The 20,305-nt window shown below is 42.9% G+C and overlaps 1 protein-coding gene across 1 annotated transcript in view; it reads right to left on the reverse strand.

Annotated features, from left to right (window-relative positions):
* The window catches only part of slc4a1b (solute carrier family 4 member 1b (Diego blood group)), a 40,698-nt gene that overhangs the window by 2,403 nt on the left and 17,990 nt on the right, over positions 1–20,305 (reverse strand). The window contains exons 5-16 of the mRNA XM_071392479.1: positions 18,555–18,624; positions 18,352–18,394; positions 17,768–17,952; positions 17,175–17,385; positions 14,049–14,252; positions 13,629–13,777; positions 12,683–12,877; positions 12,048–12,296; positions 11,618–11,707; positions 11,102–11,268; positions 10,420–10,661; positions 51–220 (exon numbers count right to left, since the gene is read on the reverse strand). Of these exons, the coding sequence (XP_071248580.1) occupies positions 51–220; positions 10,420–10,661; positions 11,102–11,268; positions 11,618–11,707; positions 12,048–12,296; positions 12,683–12,877; positions 13,629–13,777; positions 14,049–14,252; positions 17,175–17,385; positions 17,768–17,952; positions 18,352–18,394; positions 18,555–18,624 (1,975 nt within the window). The remainder of the gene's footprint in view (positions 1–50; positions 221–10,419; positions 10,662–11,101; positions 11,269–11,617; positions 11,708–12,047; positions 12,297–12,682; positions 12,878–13,628; positions 13,778–14,048; positions 14,253–17,174; positions 17,386–17,767; positions 17,953–18,351; positions 18,395–18,554; positions 18,625–20,305) is intronic.

Here is a 20,305-nt window from a genome sequence, read left to right on the forward strand (position 1 = left end):
CCTGATACAGTGGGCATACTGTGTCAGGGATTTGCTGTCTGTTAATATACCCTGGTGGCGTAGGGCTCGTTGGGGTGGTATTTCTTGGGGACGAGCAGGAGCAGAATGCGATCCCACAACTGGATCCCGTTGAGCGAGGTGATTCCCATGTAGAGGAAGATCCCGAACAGAGCCGTCATCGGAATCATCTTCAGGATGGGCTCCATGAGAATGGACAGACCTGGATACAAACAGGTATTAATTAGCTTTGTCAATACAGGTGAAGGATGAAGATTCCCCTAAACACTGATGGGGTCAGTTTTGCATTTCCCCCACTAATGGTTAAGGTTAGGATTGGGGGGTGAAAATTATCATAGATCTGTTTTTACCTAGGGAAAACAATACTACAGTATAAAATGGGCCACTATCTATCAATAAGACTGCAAAAAGGACACAGTGAACAGTTACTGTATTGTGTGTGGCAGTGGAGGCTGGTTGGCGGAGTTATAGGGAGGAATGGCTCATTGTAATGTCTGGAATGGAATCAATGGAATGGTACTAAACACATCAAACCCATGGAAACAATGTGTTTAACTCTGTTCCATTTCTACCATTCCAGCCATTACAATGAGCCCGTCCTCCTATAACTCCCCCCACCAGCCTCCCCTGGTTTATGGCTATATCCTATGTGTATGTTTCTCAAGGTTTTTGTATTTAGTCAGTGGTGTAAAATATTTAAGTAAAGCTACTTTAAAGCACTACTTAAGCAGTTTTTTTCTTGGTGTCTTTACTTTACTATTTATATTTTTGACACATTTTACTTTTACTCCACTACATTACTAAAGAAAATAATGTCCTTTTTACTTAAAATATTTTTCCTGACACCTAAAAGTACTCGTTACATTTTGAATGCTTACCAGGACAGGAAAATAGTCCCATTCACGCACTTATCAAGAGAACATCCCTGGTCATGCTTACTTCCTCTGATCTGGTAGACTCACTAAACAGTGTTGGAGTGTGCCCCTGGCTATCCTTAAAAAAAAATCTAAAAAGTGTGCTTCCTGGTTTGCTTAGTATAAGGAATTTGAAATGATTTATACTTTTACTTTTGATACTTAAGTATATTTAAAACCAAATAATTGTATACTATTACTCAACTACAGTGGTGGGCCGTCAGGGCCTGCAAGGCCTTCTCTGCTGGCCTAAACATCATCAGAATATAATTTTTTTTTTAAAATATATTTTCCCACAAATATGTATTAAATTATTCCCCAGAGTAAGAGTTATACTCTTCATTTCATAGCTTTCCTCTTGGTTGCACTGCTTCCAGCCCCAGGTTGAGATTTGGAGGGCTGGTCTTTACGTTAGATCTTTTATCCAATCATATTCAGCCATCATGTGTTGCCAGGGGTCTAAAATCTGCCCTCAGGCCTTCAGAATCAACAGTGCGGGCGCTTGTAGCTTAAAGTGAATGGAAATTAAAATTTTGTGTCAACCAATCAGCTTTAGAGTTGGCTATTGTACGCCTGCTGGCTGGCTCCAGTGTTACACAGGAGCCAGCTAGCAGGCGTAGGGCGTCCACGTCTTTTGATTGGATTACCAATATTGAGAGGCAGGTCCTATGGGCAGGTCTATGCAGATCTAGGAAACTAAATTTGATAAACGAATTAATTCGCGTTCTACTGTTTTTTGAACCCACAATGGCGGAAGGAGGAGAAGATATCGATTTGGTCGAGGATATAATTATAACGCCATTCTCAAGACGAACTTTTCAAGAAAAGTTAGACATTGTAAGGAGAGGTCGCCCGACGCCACAAAGCCTGTCACAGGCGGGAAAGGGGTTCGTTCGTTCGCCACTTTCAAAGTTTCAACTATGAGCGCTGTCAATGGCTCACAGGCTCCGAGAAGCACTGCAAACTGTACTGCTGGAAATGCCTATTATTTGCAAGTGATCGATTTGGTGTTTGGAGCCACACTGGCTTTGCAAACTTGAGTTGTCTAACCAAGGCAGCAACGAGACACCAAAGTACGGCTGGGCACTTAGAAGCAATGGTGCTTTTGAAAACGTTTGGGGACACCAGAGTGGAGCTACAGCTCTCACTCGTCCTGCGTTATGTGACGGACACGGGAGTCAAGGAGCGATTTATCCGGTTTGAAGATGTGACAAGCGGCAAGCGAGCTGATGACATTGCCGCTCTTATTTTCCGTTTCTTGGAGGAAAATGAATGTAGTCTGGATAAAGTTGTGGCACAGTGTTTTGATGGCGCAGCAGTCATGGCATCTGGACTCAATGGGGTGCAGGCTAAAGTTAAGGAGAGGGCACCGATGGCCTTATTCATTCACTGCTATGCACATCGACTAAATTTAGTACTGACTCAAGGAGCCTCAAAGCTTAAAGAATGCAAGGTCTTCTTTGCCAACCTCAATGGCCTTGCAGCATTTTTCTCACGATCCCCTAAGCGCACGCAACTGTCTAATAATCAGTCTTTGGTGAGTAGGCATACAATGCATGTTATTTTTTATTAAATGTGTATGTATGTTTCGCATTTTATTTCGTTAATATTAAATAGCCTATATATTAACAAAATAAAATGGCAAATAGCCTATGTTGCAAATTATTTGTTTTCTTTTATTTTCAGTGAATAGTTATGTGTCTTTATCATCACGGTGAAACTGCTTTGGGTGCGACAATGCGCTGTTTAGTGAACACACTGTATTTATTTTTTGGGGGACTTAAAGCTCAAAGTTTGTGGACCAGAAATGGATAGAAGAAGAATATTAATATAACTCTGTTGCACTCGACTATGTTCTTGCCTATTAGTTGAACTGTACTGTATTGTACTCTTCCCCTGCAATTCTCTGAAAAAAATGTCAATTTCAAGGTGACGCAACGCCTGGTTATACTGCGTTTCTGTCTAAATGTATAGTGTCTAGAGCCATGGCATCTAAATGATGGTAATAACAGGTGGATTAATTCGGGTGGGACTGTGTAGGACCTCACTGAAGGCCCAGGTGCCAGGCCCACGGCACGCTACTGCTCAACTACTATTATACTGAGTTACTTTCTTACTTCAGCCATTTTCTATTAAGGTTTACTTTTTTACTTTTACTCACGTATGACAATTGGGTACTTTTTCCACCACTGGAATTAGTAAACATTGGGTCATGTACTCTGCATATGGCAGGTGATAATCAGACAGCTATATCTTTGTACTTGTTCCCCTGAAAATATGGTTGTTTATTGCCATTTCGAAAGGTTGTTTCTGTGGTGATTTTGACTTCGAAAGGAAACCGAACATAGTGTACAAATTATTTTCGTGGCTCCTATGGTTATTGTTATACCTTACAACCAGGGCTCTTAAGTGGTACCATTTTGGTCGCATATGCTCTTATATATTTGGCTGTGCGACCTGAAATGTAATTTTGGGAGCACCAGTGGGGCCAATTTTTTAAAACAAGTTAATAATTGTTGTAATGATTAGGCTTCACTGTACCGTTGTTCCAGAGTTCTCTAGAGCAGGTATGTGGTCACCTGTTCGTCGAACATCTCATTCATCTCAACATCTCATTCCAAAATCATGGGCATTAATAGTTGGTCCTCTCTTTGCTGCTATAACAGCTTCCGCTCTTCTGGGAAGGCTTTCTACTAGATGTTGGAACATTGCTGCGGGGACTTGTTGGGCGATTAGTTTGCATTCTGGCTCGCAGTTGGCATTCCAATTTATCCCAAAGCTGTTTGATGGGGTCGACACCGATCTCGACAAACCATTTCTGTATGGACCTCACTTTGTGCCCCTACCTTTTTTAAAGGTATATGTGACCAACAGATGCATATCTTATTGCCAGTCATGTGAAATCCATAGATTAGGGCCTAATGAATTATTTTCAATTGACTGATTTCCTTATATGAACTGTATCTAGAGCTATTTCTATGCTTCCCATTCTTAAGTTTTGTTTTTGCGTATTTTACTTTCGGTTTTGTACACCAGCTTCAAACATTTAAAAATACTATATTTTTGCTTGTGGAAGATATTATAATTCACAGGGGTACGCGCAACGCCGTCGGAGGTACGTCAAATAAAAATGTGATTCAAATTCTTCTTTTCAAACAGTACATTTATATTTTACAACGAGGCTATACATTTGGGTGAGTTTTTTTCTCGCCTGAGTAGCCTCGTTTCACTAGCAAAAATAAAATCAAACCATCTAGTGTTCAGCGAAATAACAACACAATGTCAAATACAGGTAGCCTAGTCAAACAATTAACATCCAATCACATTAACCGTTACTCTCTCACGGGAAACCTTCACTCTTAAGCAGACATTTAGAAACGAAACATGACAAATTGAAAAATAAGCCATGGGAGTTTTTTGAGCGAGAATAAAGATGACTTTTGAGTAGTAAGACATGTATAAAATCAACAGATACCATTAATAAGAAGGGGCTAGAAGCGTCTTATATGGTGAGCTACCGAGTGACTAGGACAGGCAAGCCCCATACTATTGTGGAGTACTTAATTCTTCCTGCTACTGCGGATATGGCTGGGACAATGCTGGGGGAAAAGGCCAAAAAAACTATACAGACAATGCCTTCATCAAACAACACTGTTTCACGACGCATCAGTGACACGGCAGGAGATGTTTAGAAACAATTACTGCTTCGCATACAAGACAGTGAATTATATGCGTTACAGCTGGATGAGTCAACAGACGTGGCGGGCCTGGCACAGCTCCTGGTATGTGTCCATTATGTTTTTGGGGGGTCAATTAACTTCTCTAGGATAGGGGGCGACATTTTCACTTTTGGATGAATTGGTGCCCAAATTGAATGGCCTCGTGCTCTGTCCTAGATCATATGATATGCATATTATTATTACTATTGGATAGAAAACACTCTGAAGTTTCTAAAACTGTTTGAATTATATCTGTGAGTAAAACAGAACTCATATGGCAGGCAAACTTCCAAACAGGAAGTGAAAATTCTGAAATGGGTCGCTGTGAAAGTCATCGCCTATTCAATTCTCCTATATTTATGGATCTGTATGCACTTCATACGCCTTCCACTAGATGTCAACAGGCAGTAGAACGTGGAATGAAGCGTCTAGCTTGATGTGGGACCGGATGAGAGCCATTGGAGTGACTGGTCAGGCAGATTGCCAGTTCTTGGTCACGCACACTGGGCATGTGATGTCCTTCTCTGCCATGGGTTATATAGACATGAAGAAATCCTCCGTTTGGGACGTTATTGGATATATATGAGAAAAACATCCTGAAGATTGATTCTCAACTGAGTTTGACCAGTTTATTCGATTTGTAATATCACTTTTTGAAGTTTTCGTTCATTAGCGTAAATTTGTATGGACACGTGAACTACACATGCTAGCCAAAGTTGCTAATTCGACAGAAGTAATGGACATTATAAAACAAAACAACGATTTATTGTGGAACTAGGATTCCTGGCACTGCATTCTGATGAAAGTTCATCAAAGGTAAGGGAATATTTATGATGTAATTTCGTATTTCTGTTGACTGTTGACTCCAACATGGCGGAGAATGGCTGAGCGCCGTCTCAGATTATTGCATGGGATGCTTTTTACTAAAGTTATTTTTTTTAATCTAACACAGCGGTTGCATTAAGAACCAGTGTATCTTTAATTATATGTAAAACATGTATCTTTCATCAAAGTTTTATGATGAGTATTTCTGTATTTCACGTTGCTCTCTGTAATTATTCTGGCTATTTTGGAGCCATTTCTGAACATGGCGCCAATGTAAAACCAAGATTTGGGGATATAAATATGCACATTATCGAAAAAAACATAAATGTATTGTATAACATGATGTCATATGACTGTCATCTGATGAAGATGTTCAAAGGTTAGTGATTCATTTTATCTCTATTTGTGGGATTTGTGAAAGCTATCTTTGCTGTGAAAAAATGGCTGTGTTTTTTTGGATATGGTGGTGAGCTAACATAAATATATGTTGTGTTTTCACTGTAAAACATTTTAAAAATCGGACATGTTGGCTGGATTCACAAGATGTTTATCTTTCATTTGCTGTATTGGACTTGTGATTTCATGATATTATATTATATTATTTACCTGTGGCGCTATGCTAGGCTATGCTAGTCAGCGTTTCTGATGACAATGATCCCGGATCCAGGATGGGTGGTTCAGAGAGTTAAGGAAGACATCCTCTTCTGCAAACCACTGGAAACCAGGACAACATGAGAGGATATTTTTAAAGTACTAGACAGCTTTGTGACATCAAATGGACTTTGGTGGTCAAGATTTGTTGTTTTCTGTACAGATGGCGCAAAAGCCATGACAGGGGTGACATAGTGGAGTGGTAACGCGCGTGCAAGCAGTTGCTACTTGGGTACACTGCAGCATCCACCAAGGGAATGCCTGACAGCTTGAAAGGCGTTTTGGACACTACAGTGAAAATGGTTAACTTTGTTAAAGCAAGGCCTCTAAACTCTCGTTTATTTTCTGCATTATGCAATGATATGGGCAGCGACCATGTAACGCTGGTTAACAAGGGGCAAAGTACTGACACGTTTTTTTGAATTGAGAGACGAGCTTAAAGTTTTCTTTATTGACCATCATTTTCACTTGTCTGACCACTTGCATGATGATGAGTTTCTCACACGACTGGCCTATCTGGGTGATGTTTTTCTTGCCTGAATGATCTGAATCTAGGATTACAGGAACTCTCCACAACTATATTCAACGTGTGGGACACAATTGAGGCTATGATTAAGAAGTTGGAGCTCTTTTCTGTCTGCATTAACAAGGACAACACACAGGTCTTTCCATCATTGTATGATTGCTTTGTGTGCAAAATACAAATAGTCTGGGTAGCCATTTGATTAGGTGTTCAGGAGTCTTATGGCTTGGGGGTAGAAGCTGTTTAGAAGCCTCTTGGACCTAGACTTGGTGCTCTGATACCGCTTGCGTGCTGTAGCAGAGAGAACAGTCTATGACTAGGGTGGCTGGAGTCTTAGGGTCTTCCTCTGACACCGCCTGGTATAGAGGTCCTGGATGGCAAGAAGCATGGCCAAGGTGATGTACTAGGGCTGTTCGTGCCTTGCGGTCGGAGGCCGAGCAGTTGCCATACCAGGCAGTGATGCCACCAGTCAGGATGCTCTCGATGGTGCAGCTGTATGGTGGTGGATCTGAGGACCTATGTAAAATCTTTTCAGTCTCCTGAGGGGGAATATGTTTTGTTGTGCCCTCTTAATGACTGTCTTGGTGTGCTTGGACCATGTTCGATTGTTGGTGATGTGGACATCAAGGAACTTGAAGCTCTCAACTTGCTCCACTGCAGCCCGGTCGCTGAGAATGGGGGCGTGCTCGGTCCACTTTTTCCTGTAGTCCACAATCATCTCCTTTGTCTTGATCACGTTGAGGGAGAGGTTGTTGTCCTGGCACCACACGGCCAGGTCTCCTCCCTATAGGCTGTCACATCGTTGTCGGTGATCAGGCCTACCACTGTTGTGTCATTGGCAAACTTAATGAGGGTGCTGGAGTCGTGCCTGGCCGTGCAGTCATGGGTGAACAGGGAATACAGGAGAGGACTGAGCACGCAACCCTGAGGGGCCCCTGTGTTGAGGATCAGCATGGCGGATGTGTTGTTACCTAGCCTTACCACCTGGGGCGGCCCGTCAGGAAGTCCAGGATCCAGTTGCAGAGGGAGGTTTTTAGTCCCAGGGTCCTTAGCTTATTGATGAGCTTTGCGGGCACTATGGTGTTGAATGCTGAGCTGTAGTCAATTAATAGCATTCTCACATAGGTGTTCCATTTGTCCAGGTGTGAAAGGGCAGTGTGGAGTGCAATAGAGATTGCATCATCTGTGGATCTGTTGGGGTGGTATGCAAATTGGAGTGGGTCTAGGGTTTCTGGGATAATGGTGTGGATGTGAGCCATGACCAGCCTTTCAAAGCACTTCATGGCTACAGACGTGAGTGCTACAAGTCGGTAGTCGTTTAGGCAGGTTACCTTGGTATTCTTAGGCACAGGGACTATGGTGGTCTGCTTAAAACATGTTGGTAGGGCTGCGCTCAGAGTTTTTTGCCTTGGCAAATTGTGCTGTTAAGACACTGATGCCCTTTGCAACCACGTACTTATGTGAGAGTGGATTCTCAGACCTCACTAGCATGAAAACTAAATACAAGCACAAACTGTGTGTGGAAAATGATATAAAACTGAGACTCTCCGATACAACCCAACATTGCAGAGTTATGTGCATCCTTTCAAACACACCCTTCTCATTTATTTATTTATTTATTTTTACCCCAATTTCGTGGTATCCAATTGGTAGTAGTTACAGTCTTGTCTCATCGCTGCAACTCCCATACAGACTCGGGAGAGGCGAAGGTCGAGAGCCATGGGTCCTCCGAAACACAACCCAACCTAGCCGCACTGCTTCTTGACACAATGCACATCCAACCCGGAAGCCAGCCGCACCAATGTGTCGGAGGAAACACCGTACACCTGGCGACCTGGTCAGCGTGCACTGCGCCTGGCCCGCCACAGGAGTCGCTAGTGCGCGATGCGATAAGGATATCCCTGCCGGGCAAAACCCTCCCTAACCCGGACGATGCTGTGTCAATTGTGCATCGCCCCATGGACCTCCCGGTTGCGGCCGGCTGCGACAGAGCCTGGGCTCAAACCCAGAATCTCTGGTGGCACAGCTAGCACTGCGATGCAGTGCCTTAGACCACTGCGCCACCGGGGAGGCCCACACGCTTCTCATTAACCTGTGGTAAGTTATTCACAATTTTTGATGAACAAATACGTTTTTATATGCAAGATTGATAAATAAAGAGCACAATTATTGATTATTATTATATTATTATTTGTGCCCTGGTCCGATAAGAGCTCTTTGTCACTTCCCACCAGCCGGGTTGTGACAAAAACTCACACTCATTCTTATGCTTAATAAATGTATTGTATAGTGTGTGTGTGGCAGGCTTACAATGATGGCAAAAAACAACATTGAGAGTGAGCTGACCCTGATGCTAGAGGGGGTACGCAGCTGGAGGTTGAATATTTGAAGGGGTACGGGACTATAAAAGTTTGGGAACCACTGCTCTACACTATACTTGCTTGTTTTGTCACATAAACTGAAATTAGGCAAACTATTAGAATTTTAGCAACCAGGAAATGGCGGCGCGATTCCTGCGTAGTGCATCTTTAAAGTTACGTTGTTAGGACAGTCACCATTTCGTTACAATACGATTTGGCACATTTTTTATATTTTCCATATATTTTAATAAAAAAATATATTTCTTAGAAATAAATGTAAATGCATTTTTTTGTATTTACCAAATATATCGATAAATACATTAAACATATATTCTAAAATACATTATTTAATGTATTTCAGAATTTATTTTGAACTACTGTCACGACTCCGACCGAAGGTGGCTCCCCTTCCCGTTCGGGTGGCGCTCGGCGGTCGTTGTCGCCGGCCTACTAGCTGCCACTGATTCTTTCCTCCCCCTCCTTGTCTCTTTATTGGTTACACCTGTTATGCGTTTGTGGTGATTATTTGGGCTTTATTAGTCAGCCGACCCGCCTGTTTCTTTGTGCGGGATTGTTTGTGGTAACATTTGTGTATGTTGGAGACGAACGTGTTTGTTCCTGTTCGTGGGTTTTGCTGGATTGTTTTAGTCCCCGTGTTTGGGGCATTTGTTTTTCAGCACCCAGTGTTTCGTGGGGTGGCCTATGTCCGCCGTGTGTGCATTAAAGAGCACTACCTTGAACTCTCTGTTTCCTGCGCCTGACTTGACACCCAGATCGTTACAACTACATTAAGTCAAAATACTTTATTAAAGCACTACTTAAGTATTTTTGGCGGGTCTCTGTACTTTACATGACTATTTATATTATTGACAACTTTGACTTTTTTTTCACTACATTCCAAAAGAAAATAATGTACTTTTTACTCCATACATTTTCCCTGACACCCAAAAGTGCTCGTTACATTTTGGATGCTTAGCAGGACAGGAAAATGGTTAAAGTCATGTACTTATCAAGAGAACATCCCTGGTCATCTGTACTGCTTCTGATCTGACGGACTCACTAAACACACATGCTTCGTTTGTAAGTGGTGTCTGAGTGTTGGAGTGTGCCCCCGGCAATCCATAAAAAAAGAAAAGAAAATGGTGCCGTCTGGTTTGCTTAATATAAGGAATTGGAAATTATTTATACATTTGCTTTCGATACTAAAGTATATTTTTGCAATTACATTAACTTTAGATCCTTAAGTATATTTAAAACCATATACTTTTAGACTTTTACTCAAGGAGTATTTTACCTGGTGACCTTTTACTTGAGTCATTTTCTATTAAGGTACGGTATCTTTACTTTTACTCAAGTATGACAATTGGGTACTTTTTCCACCGCTGTGATCAAGTAGTGAGGTCACTCACCGACGAGCAGAGCCACCAGAATCCCACTGACCCTCTGCTCCACAACCTTCTCGATCTCCGGCTTGGGCCCCTTGCTCATGACGGTGAGGGCGTTGGCGTGGGTAACCGAACGCACGGTGGTGGCACTCAGCCACGGCACGCCAAAAATGGCACCAAACCCGCCCATGCCCACCAGGATGAGGAGGTCCAGATGGAAGCCGGATCCCTTGACCATCTTCCTCTCCGGCTTACTCACAATCAGACTGACAAGGAAGAAAATAAAGGTTTGGTTATGGGTAATGGTTAGGGGTAAGGATTGTGTATCTATGGCCTTGTCCAGAAACAATCCTTAGAAACAAATGTGTAGGAGATGGGGAATAGGGGTTTTGGACAGGGCCATCATAATGTAACCCTGTCCAGAAAAAAAACCTAGCCCCTACAACCTACAGTCGCCTTTCTGAGGGCAAGGTGGAGATACAAGCATATTGCTCTCTGAGTATGTTTTCCACAATAACTTATTATTCCATATCTCAGTTACTTTTGTAACTGAAATTTCTATCCAATGACTTATTTCACAATCACACAATTTCACTTGTAAATGGCCTGAATTACAAGTGAAATAACCCGATTTTTGGCAAATGGCCTGATTTTAAACTGTAAACGTTGTAAATCGCCTGATTACTGATTGACAGCTGTCACTCACGTGGTGATCTGGGACTCGAGGAAGATGAGGATGAAGACGAGACAAGCGGGCACACAGCAAGCGAACATGACCCACACGGGGAAAGTCTTGTGTTCGCCAAACGGGTTGATGAGCCAACCTCTGGCAGCAGGGTTTGACACCGTCAGACCCTTGGGTACTGCCAGTTTCTAAGCAGGGAAAGACACCAGTTAGGGTGGCGAACTTTTAATTAATTTGATCTATTCCTACCTCAGGTAAGTTACGCTTATTATGCTCAACTCACACTACAAGTTTATTCTATAACAAAGTGAATTTATACTTTAGTTGAAAGTAGGGTTGAAAATACTTTATAAAATATGGTTTATAATTTTGTGTAGTCTGAACATTTCCAGAAAACCTGCAGTCATAGAAATAAGGACTTAGCCTGAGTGCCAGTCTGTTTGTGCCACCATACCAACATGTTTGGTCCGACAATGACAGAGCAATGGAGTTGGAAAGAGCACAAACATATCTGAGACCAGGCTAGCAAGGACTAACCTGGGTGTACGCATCCTCTATGTTGATGTCCACAACACACATTAAGAAAATAGCAATGGGCACCCCAAAGTCCCCAATCAAGCGCCTGATCTGAAAGGCAGACAAACACATAACAACAAAGTTTGACAAGTGTATCTGACTGGTTCCAAGGCTAGTGCCGAGTCCCCTGTCTTATAATTTAAAGTGCTTATAGCACTTGAATAATTTAATTGAGTTGAACTTTATTGATCCCCAATCCAGGAGGGGATGGGAATGTAAAAAACATTGTTAAAACTAAAGATACAAGCCCTATTGAAAGGAAACCATGCTACAATTGAAATGAGTCTGTTGACGTTATCCTCAATGTGTGCATTGTTGTATTCACATAGCTGAGGCCACTTTAAATGTACATTCAATTGTTGAATAAACATGTATTAATTAATATCATTACCTTTCCAGGTAGGAAGGTCCCGTTCTTGAACTGGCGCAGGAAGAAGGCGATTAAGAAGCATCCAAACATGAGGCACATGGAGAGCAGGGCCGTGTTGGGGTAGGCCCGGTCCAGGATGTTGACTGTGGTGGTGGTGTTGCCCGAGCTGTTGTCATACAGGTGGTTGTGGATCACCACTGGGTGCCATGGGTCCTCCACCGTGTTGTTGAGGTGGTCGTAGTTCAGGATCAATGGGTGGGCCTTGAAAATCTACAGACAGCGATTGGATGAATGTTGATTGTGCTTTTTGAAAAAGCTGTATTTACATTCCTGTTTTTTAGCAAAAACAATGATTTATTTCTCCGGTCTTTTGAGTCAAATACCAGTAATGGATATTGAAATAAAGTTAAGAGAGAGCAATAGGATTGGAGACAGTGGAGTAATGTAACAGTAATGACAGTGTAATAATGTAATGTAACAGTATTGACAGTGGAGAAATGTAATGTAATGACAGTGGATTAACGTAATGTAACGGTAATGACAGTGGAGTAATGTAATGGAAAAAATAATGACAGTAGACTGAATTAATGTAACATTAATGACAGTTGAGTAGTGTCATGTAACAGGATGGACAAAGGTGGGATGGTGATGTATACCCTGCCCAGCTTGGCGAAGGTCTCATAGATGAAGATGAGGGAGATAAGGATGGAGAAGATCTCCTGGGTGAAGCGGGAGATGAAGCGGACCAAGAAACTGCCCTCGAACGCCACGATGACCACCACGATGACCACCAGCCACACGCCCACCCACACACGCCCCACAATGTACTCAATGTCCTGAGACTTACAGAACTGAATGGAATGGAATGGAAAGACTCCAGGTTATTGCCAGTGGTCAGTGATATTTAGTGGTATTCTACATATACTGTAGTCAAAGCGATGTGTGAAAATGTGAAATTTTTCATAAAAACATGAAACTTAGTACACTTCAACAGTTTGGAGCCCTGAACATTTTCAGATATGGATCCATCGCAAAAACAACTCATGACTGCTGTGTTGGCCATTTTCCATTCCTACATAACCAAATAATGTATTTTACCTCATATCTCCAAAACCAAACATAATAACATAAAATGTTCTATGTCTACTCCTATGTTTACAATGATGCCATGCACAACTTCAAAAATCACTCCAGGCGGCCATGGTGGCCATTTTGCTATTCCGCCACAACCACCTGGCTCCATATTTGAAAATAATCAGGGCCCCAAACTGTACAAGTGTACCAAGTTTCATACTTTTATTAAAAAGTGAATATATCACCTAGAATTTGGCACATATTGCCTGGACTAATAGGATATGCCGTATGCACATCTTTAGCATTCTCATATCACCATTTACTATTCATCATACATTTAATTAAATATGATGAAACAGATATGACACCACATACATAACAGAAAGAAAAAAACACACTAACAAAAACACTTGAATAAGATGCATCGTTGCATGCACGATGGAATATCAGTTTTATCTCGATCAGATATAGAGAGCCATAGCTCTTTAGTCATTTTGCAGGTGCTGCGTTACAAGAGGAGTCACTCACGGCAAAGAAGGCCTCCTCAAACACCAGAAGTGGGCCTGAGAAGCCGATGACCAGGACTGGCTGGGCTGCGATGCAGCAGAAAATGACTCCCTGGACACAGGTGGAGACCAGGAGCTCAGACACACCCATCATGTTGTCCACCTTATCAGCTGAAGTAGGGAAGTGGGAAAGGAGAGGTTATGGCGTTACAGACATGGGTTTGAATAGTATTTGTTTTCTTTCAAATATTTTAGTTGCATTAGATTGAGCTTGCCTAACCCAATGGAATAGTCCCCAAAGTACAAATCACACCCATCTGGCACACCTGACAGGCTCACTCTGACACATAGATAACACGAACACACATGTATATACACACACACACACATACATGCGAACACGTAATCAAGCATGTACAACACACACACAAACAGTAATTACCTAGCAATCCTCCGAAGGTGACGGCAGGGGACAGGGCAGCGAAGTAGATGAAGATGATAGCGGCGAGAACTTGAGCGTTGAGGGCATCGGTGAAGTCACTCACATAGTGCTCGTAGCGTCTCTTCGCATCTCGTATCATCCCGCCGAACGGCCGACCCGTACGAACCAGAGGATCCTCAGGAGCAGGCCCAGATGGTTTGGAAGCTAGGAAAAGATTAGGTATAGCTAAGCTGGGAAGGTTTGGAGTATACAGTACCAGTCAAAAGTTTGGACACACCTACTCATTCAAGGGTTTCTCTACATTTGTACTATTTTCTACGCTGTAGAGTAATAGTGAAGACATCAAAACTATGAAATAACAAATATGGAATCAAATATATTTTAGATTTTAGATTCTTCAAAGTAGCCACCCTTTGCCTTGATGACATCATTGCACACTCTTGGCATTCTCTCAACCAGCTTCATGAGGAATGCTTTTCCAACAGTCTTGAAAGAGTTCCCACATATGCTGAGCACTTGTTGGCTGCTTTTCCTTCACTTTGCGGTCCAACTCATCCCAAACCCTCTCAATTGGTTGAGGTCGAGTGATTGTGAAGGCCAGGTCATCTGATGCAGCACTCCATCACTCTCCTTGGTCAATTAGCCCTTGCACAGCATGGAGGTGTGCTTTGGGTCATTGTCTTGTTGAAAAACAAATGATAGTCCCACTAAGCGCAAACCAGATGGGATGATGTATTGCTGCAGAATGCTATGGTAACCATGCTTGTTAAGTGTGCCTTGAATACTACATAAAATCACAGACAGTGACACCCGCAAAGCACCCCCACACCTGCTCTTTTATGTTTCACGGTGGGAACCACACATGCGGAGATCATCCGTTCACCTACTCTGCGTCTCACAAAGACACGACAGTTGGAACCAAAAATCTCAAATTTGGACTCATCAGACCAAAGGACACATTTCCACCGCTCTGATGTCCATTGCTCGTGTTTCTTGACCCAAGCAAGTCTCTTCGTCTTATTGGTGTCCTTTAGTAGTGGTTTCTTTTCAGCAATTCGACCATGAAGGCCTGATTCATGCAGTCTCTCATGAAAAGTTGATGTTGAGATGTGTCTGTTACTTGAACTCTGTGAAGCATTTATTTTGGTTGCAATCTGAGGTGCAGTGAACTCTAATGAACTTGTCCTCTGCAGCAGAGGTAACTCTGGGTGTTCCTTTCCTGTGGTGGTCGTGAGAGCCAGTTTCATCATAGCGCTTGATGGTTTTTACGACTGCACATAAGGAAACTTTCAAAGTTCTTGAAAAAATGTTGTGTCTTAAAGAAATCATGACTGTCGTTTCTCTTTGCTTATTTGAGCTGTTCTTGCCATAATATGGACTTGGTCTTTTACCAAATAGGGCAATCTTCTGTATACCACCCCTACCTTGTCACAACACAACTGATTGGCTCAAACGCATTAAGAATGAAAGAAATTCCACAAATTAACAAGGCACACCTGTTAATTGAAATGCATTCCAGGTGACTACCTCATGAAGCTGGTTGAAAGAATGCCAAGAGTGTGGAATGCTGTCATCAAGGCAAAGGGAGGCTACTTTGAAATATAAAATATATTTTGATTTGTTCAACACGTTTTTGGTTACCACATGATTCCATATATGTGTTATTTCATAGTTTTGATGTCTTCACTATTATTCTACAATGTAGAAAATAGTAAAAATAAAGAAAAACCCTGGAATAAGTTGGTGTGTCCAAACTTTTGACTGGTACTGTACTTCTAATAAAAAACATTTAAATTAGAGAGGAACACTGATATAAATTTTTTTGGGGGAAAAGGTTACAGTTGAAGTTAGAAGTTTACATATACTTTAGCCAAATACATTTAAACTCAGTTTTTCACAATTCCTGACATTTTATCCTTTCCCTGTCTTAGGTCAGTTAGGATCACCACTTTATTTTAAGAATGTGAAATGTCAGAACAATAGTTAAGAGAATGATTTATTTCAGCTTTTATTTCTTTCATCACATTCCCAGTGGGTCAGAAGTTTACATACACTCAATCAGTATTGGTAGCGTTGCCTTTAAATTGTTTAACTTGGGTCAAATGTTTCGAGCCTTCCACAAGCTTCCCAAAATAAGTTGGGTGAATTTTGGCCCATTCCTCCTGACAGAGCTGGTGTAACTGAGTCAGGTTCGTAGGCCTCCTTGCTCGCACACGCTTTTTTAGTTCTGCCCACACATTTTCTATAGGATTGAGGTCAGGGCTTTGTGATGGCCACTCCAATACCTTGACTTTGTTGTCCTTAAGCCATTGTGCCACAACTTTGGAAGATTTCTTGGGGTCATTGTCCATTTGGAAGACCCATTTGCGACCAGCTTTAACTTCCTGACTGATGTCTTGAGATGTTACTTCAATATATCCACATAATTTTCCTCCCTCATGTTGCCATTTATTTTGTGAAGTGCACCTATCCCTCCTGCAGCAAAGCACCCCCACAACATGATGCTGCCACCCCCGTGCTTCACGGTTGGGATGGTGTTCTTCGGCTTGCAAGCAGCCCCCTTTTTCCTCCAAACATAATGATGGTCATTATGGCCAAACAGGCCTTGAAATACATCTACAGGAACACCTCCAATTGACTCAAATTATGTCAATTAGCTTATCAGAAGCTTCTAAAGCCATGACATCATTTTTTGGAATTTTCCAAACTGTTTAAAGGCACAGTCAACTTAGTGTATGTAAACTTCTGACCCACTGGAATTGTGATACAGTGAATTATAAGTGAAATAATCTGTCTGTAAACAATTGTTGTAAACATGACTTGTGTCATGTACAAAGTAGATCTCCTAACCGACTTGCCAAAACTATAGTTTGTAAACAAGAAATGTGTGGAGTGGTTGAAAAACGAGTTTTAATGACCCCGACCTAAGTGTATGTAAACTTCCGACTTCAACTGTAAGTTTTTTTTAACAAAGGGAGACCTCCATTAACCAACTACAAAACAGGTGCTATGGATGCAAGTGGGTTTTTGAACACTTATGTATGTGTATGCTCATGTATTGATGCTATTTTAATTCATTCTAATCCATTGTATTATTGTAGAATATGTTAATGAGCCTCCGCCTACATTTGCGGGGCTTCAAGTCCAGACGTAACACGGGGTCGGAGGGACGGAGCCTCTCCTGCAGCAGTTTCTTCTGGAAGCCGATGATGGACTGGAGCATCGCCCCGTCCTGGATCTCCGTGGGAGGGATCACGATGCTGCAGTCCATGAAGTCAGCCACGGCGTCCATCAGCTCCCGTTCGCCCTGAGCTTGGAACGCCGCCTGGTTGAACACCTAGGATAGAGGGAAAAGAAGAGAGGGGAAAGAAATGGGGATGTTAGAAAGTATGAGGATGATGTCTAGTGTCTTTTTGTATTGTTGTGAAGTGATATACTTTGGGCCGGTTTCCCTGACACAGATTAAGCCTAGTCCTGGAATAATTAACATGCTCAATGGAGAAATTGTTTTGCATTTCTCCTTAATGGAGAGTGTATCATGGTTGTAGTCCTCGAAACACCCATATTTTACAGACATGTACTGATGCTGGTTAAACAATGTGTCATGAATCCCGTTTTTGATGATTACCATTTCCTGTTTACCTGCTCTCATTTCCTGTACAGTTTCGCTCATCTCCACTTCCTGCTCTTTCATTGGACCTTTTAATTTGCTAACTCACTTTGTCGGCCATGAGTGCTGCCATTGCGCGGCCGGTTTCGTGGTAGTCCATGTCACTCTTGGTAGGGCCCACCAGGATAAAGACGAAGCGGACTGGCACTGGGGCCTCCAGGGCCGAATCCAGAACCAGAGCCTCCTTCAGACGCACAAATGCCACTGTGGGCCTCTCCAGGAAGTCCAGAGCTCCTGGTACACATACACACAAACAAACATACATAAGCGTACATAGGTATGACACAGGATGTTGGTGGCACCGTAATTGGGGAGGACTGGCTCATAGTAATGGCTGGAACGGAATCAATGGAATCGTATCGAACTCATCAAACATACAGTATGGTTTCCATGTGTTTTATACCATTCCATTCCCTCCATTCCAGCCATTATTATGAGCCATCCTCCCCAATTAAGGTGCCACCAAACTCCTGCAAGGTATGAGTATGCATAAACATAGACAGGCATGAAGATGCGTGCACACACACACACACACACACACACACACACACACACACACACACACACACACACACACACACACACACACACACACACACAGTGTACTGATAACCAATTCAGATTTGCACTTACCAACAAGCACCATAGAGGCCTCTACAGTGTCAGTTGCATCTCTCTGAGGAAAGAAAAGTGATGTGTATTGTATTTAGTCAAATCAATTATCTAAAATGGCTGTTTGAACACATTGACATTGAATTTGTGTGTTTATAAATGTTGGTATTGTTGATCTATTACTGTTTAGGGTGACTGCTGGCTGAATGACCCATTACACGTACCCTCTCTTTGACAGAAAATGTCTGCATCTCCACCCCCACGACCAAGGGTTGGCTCTCTACTGCGGTTTGGCTGGGGAGAGAATCACACCTTATATTCATGTACTGTATGTATAGCTCACAGAAAGGCTTATGCCTAGGTAATGTAACAGGTCCCCATTCTATGTCAGTTTTAGAGTTACGAGCAGGCATACACTCAACTGGTTTAACTGGCCCCTGGTCTGTCCCTAACAGCGGTGGTCAGTGGCATTTTTAAAAATGAGTATGTGTCACGCCTGCTCCCGCTATCCCTCTCTGGAGCTCGAGGGTGCCAGGCAGCCTTTCATTACGCACACCTGTCACCATCGTTACGCACATCAGCGCTCATTGGACCCACCTGGACTCCTTCACGTTTTTATTGCCTTCCCTATATCTGTCTGTTTCCTCTGTTTCATCCCCGTGTCAGCATTATTGTCATTTCCATTTCCCCTGTCCAGACGCTGTCTGTATTCTGTTCCTGTCCGTGGTCCTTAAATGTTCACTCCCTGTACCTGCTTCTCGTCTCCAGCGTCGATCCTTACAGAATGCTGACACCCCTATACAAAGCCTCAAGGAGGTTTTTGTTTTTTGTTTTGTTGGTGACGTCGGGTCTGGGTGCCATCGCCAATGGAATCGAGGGTGACTCAGCTGGCTTCTCGGGCTTCCACGCCTTAGCTAGCTCGAGAGGTTTCCTTGCCCTGGTTGGGTTGGCAGGCTCCCATCCCACGTCATGCCTCAGCCAGCCCATCAGGCTCCCACGCCTCAGCGGGATCGTCAGGCTTTCACACTTCAGCCGGCTCTCATGGCTCCCATGCCTCTGCCGGCTCGTCGGGCTTCTACTCCCCCAGCCGGCTTGTTCAACGCCCATGCCTCGCCCGGCCCGTCAGGCTCGCCCTGGTGTGACGCCGGGTGGCGTCCCTAGAGGGTGGGGTACTGTCACGCCTGCTCCCACTCTCCCTCTCTGGCGCTCAAGGGCGCCAGGCGGCCTTTCATTATGCATACCTGTCACCATCATTACGCACATCAGCGCTCATTGGACTCACCTGAACTCCTTCCCGTTTTGTTTGCCTTCTCTATATCTGTCTGTTTCATCCCCGTGTCAGCATTATTGTCATTTCCGTTCCCCCTGTCCAGACGCTGTCTGTATTCTGTTCTTGTCCATGGTTATTAAATGTTCACTCCCTGTACCTGCTTCTCGTCTCCAGCGTCGATCCTTATAGTATGGCTTTATTTCTACTACTGCATATTGAATGACTGTCATTCATATTCCATTCACTTAACTCAATGTAACATCAATAGGTTTAGGCTACTACATGATACTCAAATTTGCCCTATAACCATCATGAGGTTGCTACAACCTAGCCTTCAAATGAAAGTTTATAATGTGGGTACATCCGTCGGGAGACGAATTGGAGTAATCAAGGTGACAGACAGTGACACATTCAATACCACCTTGCACATTCTTGCCTGCTTCTAGCTGATCTGGGGTGTAATCATTAGTCCAAACTGTTGCAAAAAACAGAGAGTTTCTATTGAACAAATTCAGGTATGTCCCTCCCCATTTCGTTCCGTTTGCTTCCGTTTAAGGAACGTTTTGCAACAGAATCGGCGGAATGAATACACCTTGATCACCTGCGTATAGAGTTCACTTTCATAGCAGCCATATATAGCATCATCACTTTGCTCGTTGTATAATTCCTTTTCGAATCTCCTCCTCTCACCTTTTCCCTTCGCTT

Source organism: Salvelinus alpinus, chromosome 3 (assembly GCF_045679555.1).
Source record: "Salvelinus alpinus chromosome 3, SLU_Salpinus.1, whole genome shotgun sequence".
NCBI lineage: Eukaryota > Metazoa > Chordata > Actinopteri > Salmoniformes > Salmonidae > Salvelinus > Salvelinus alpinus.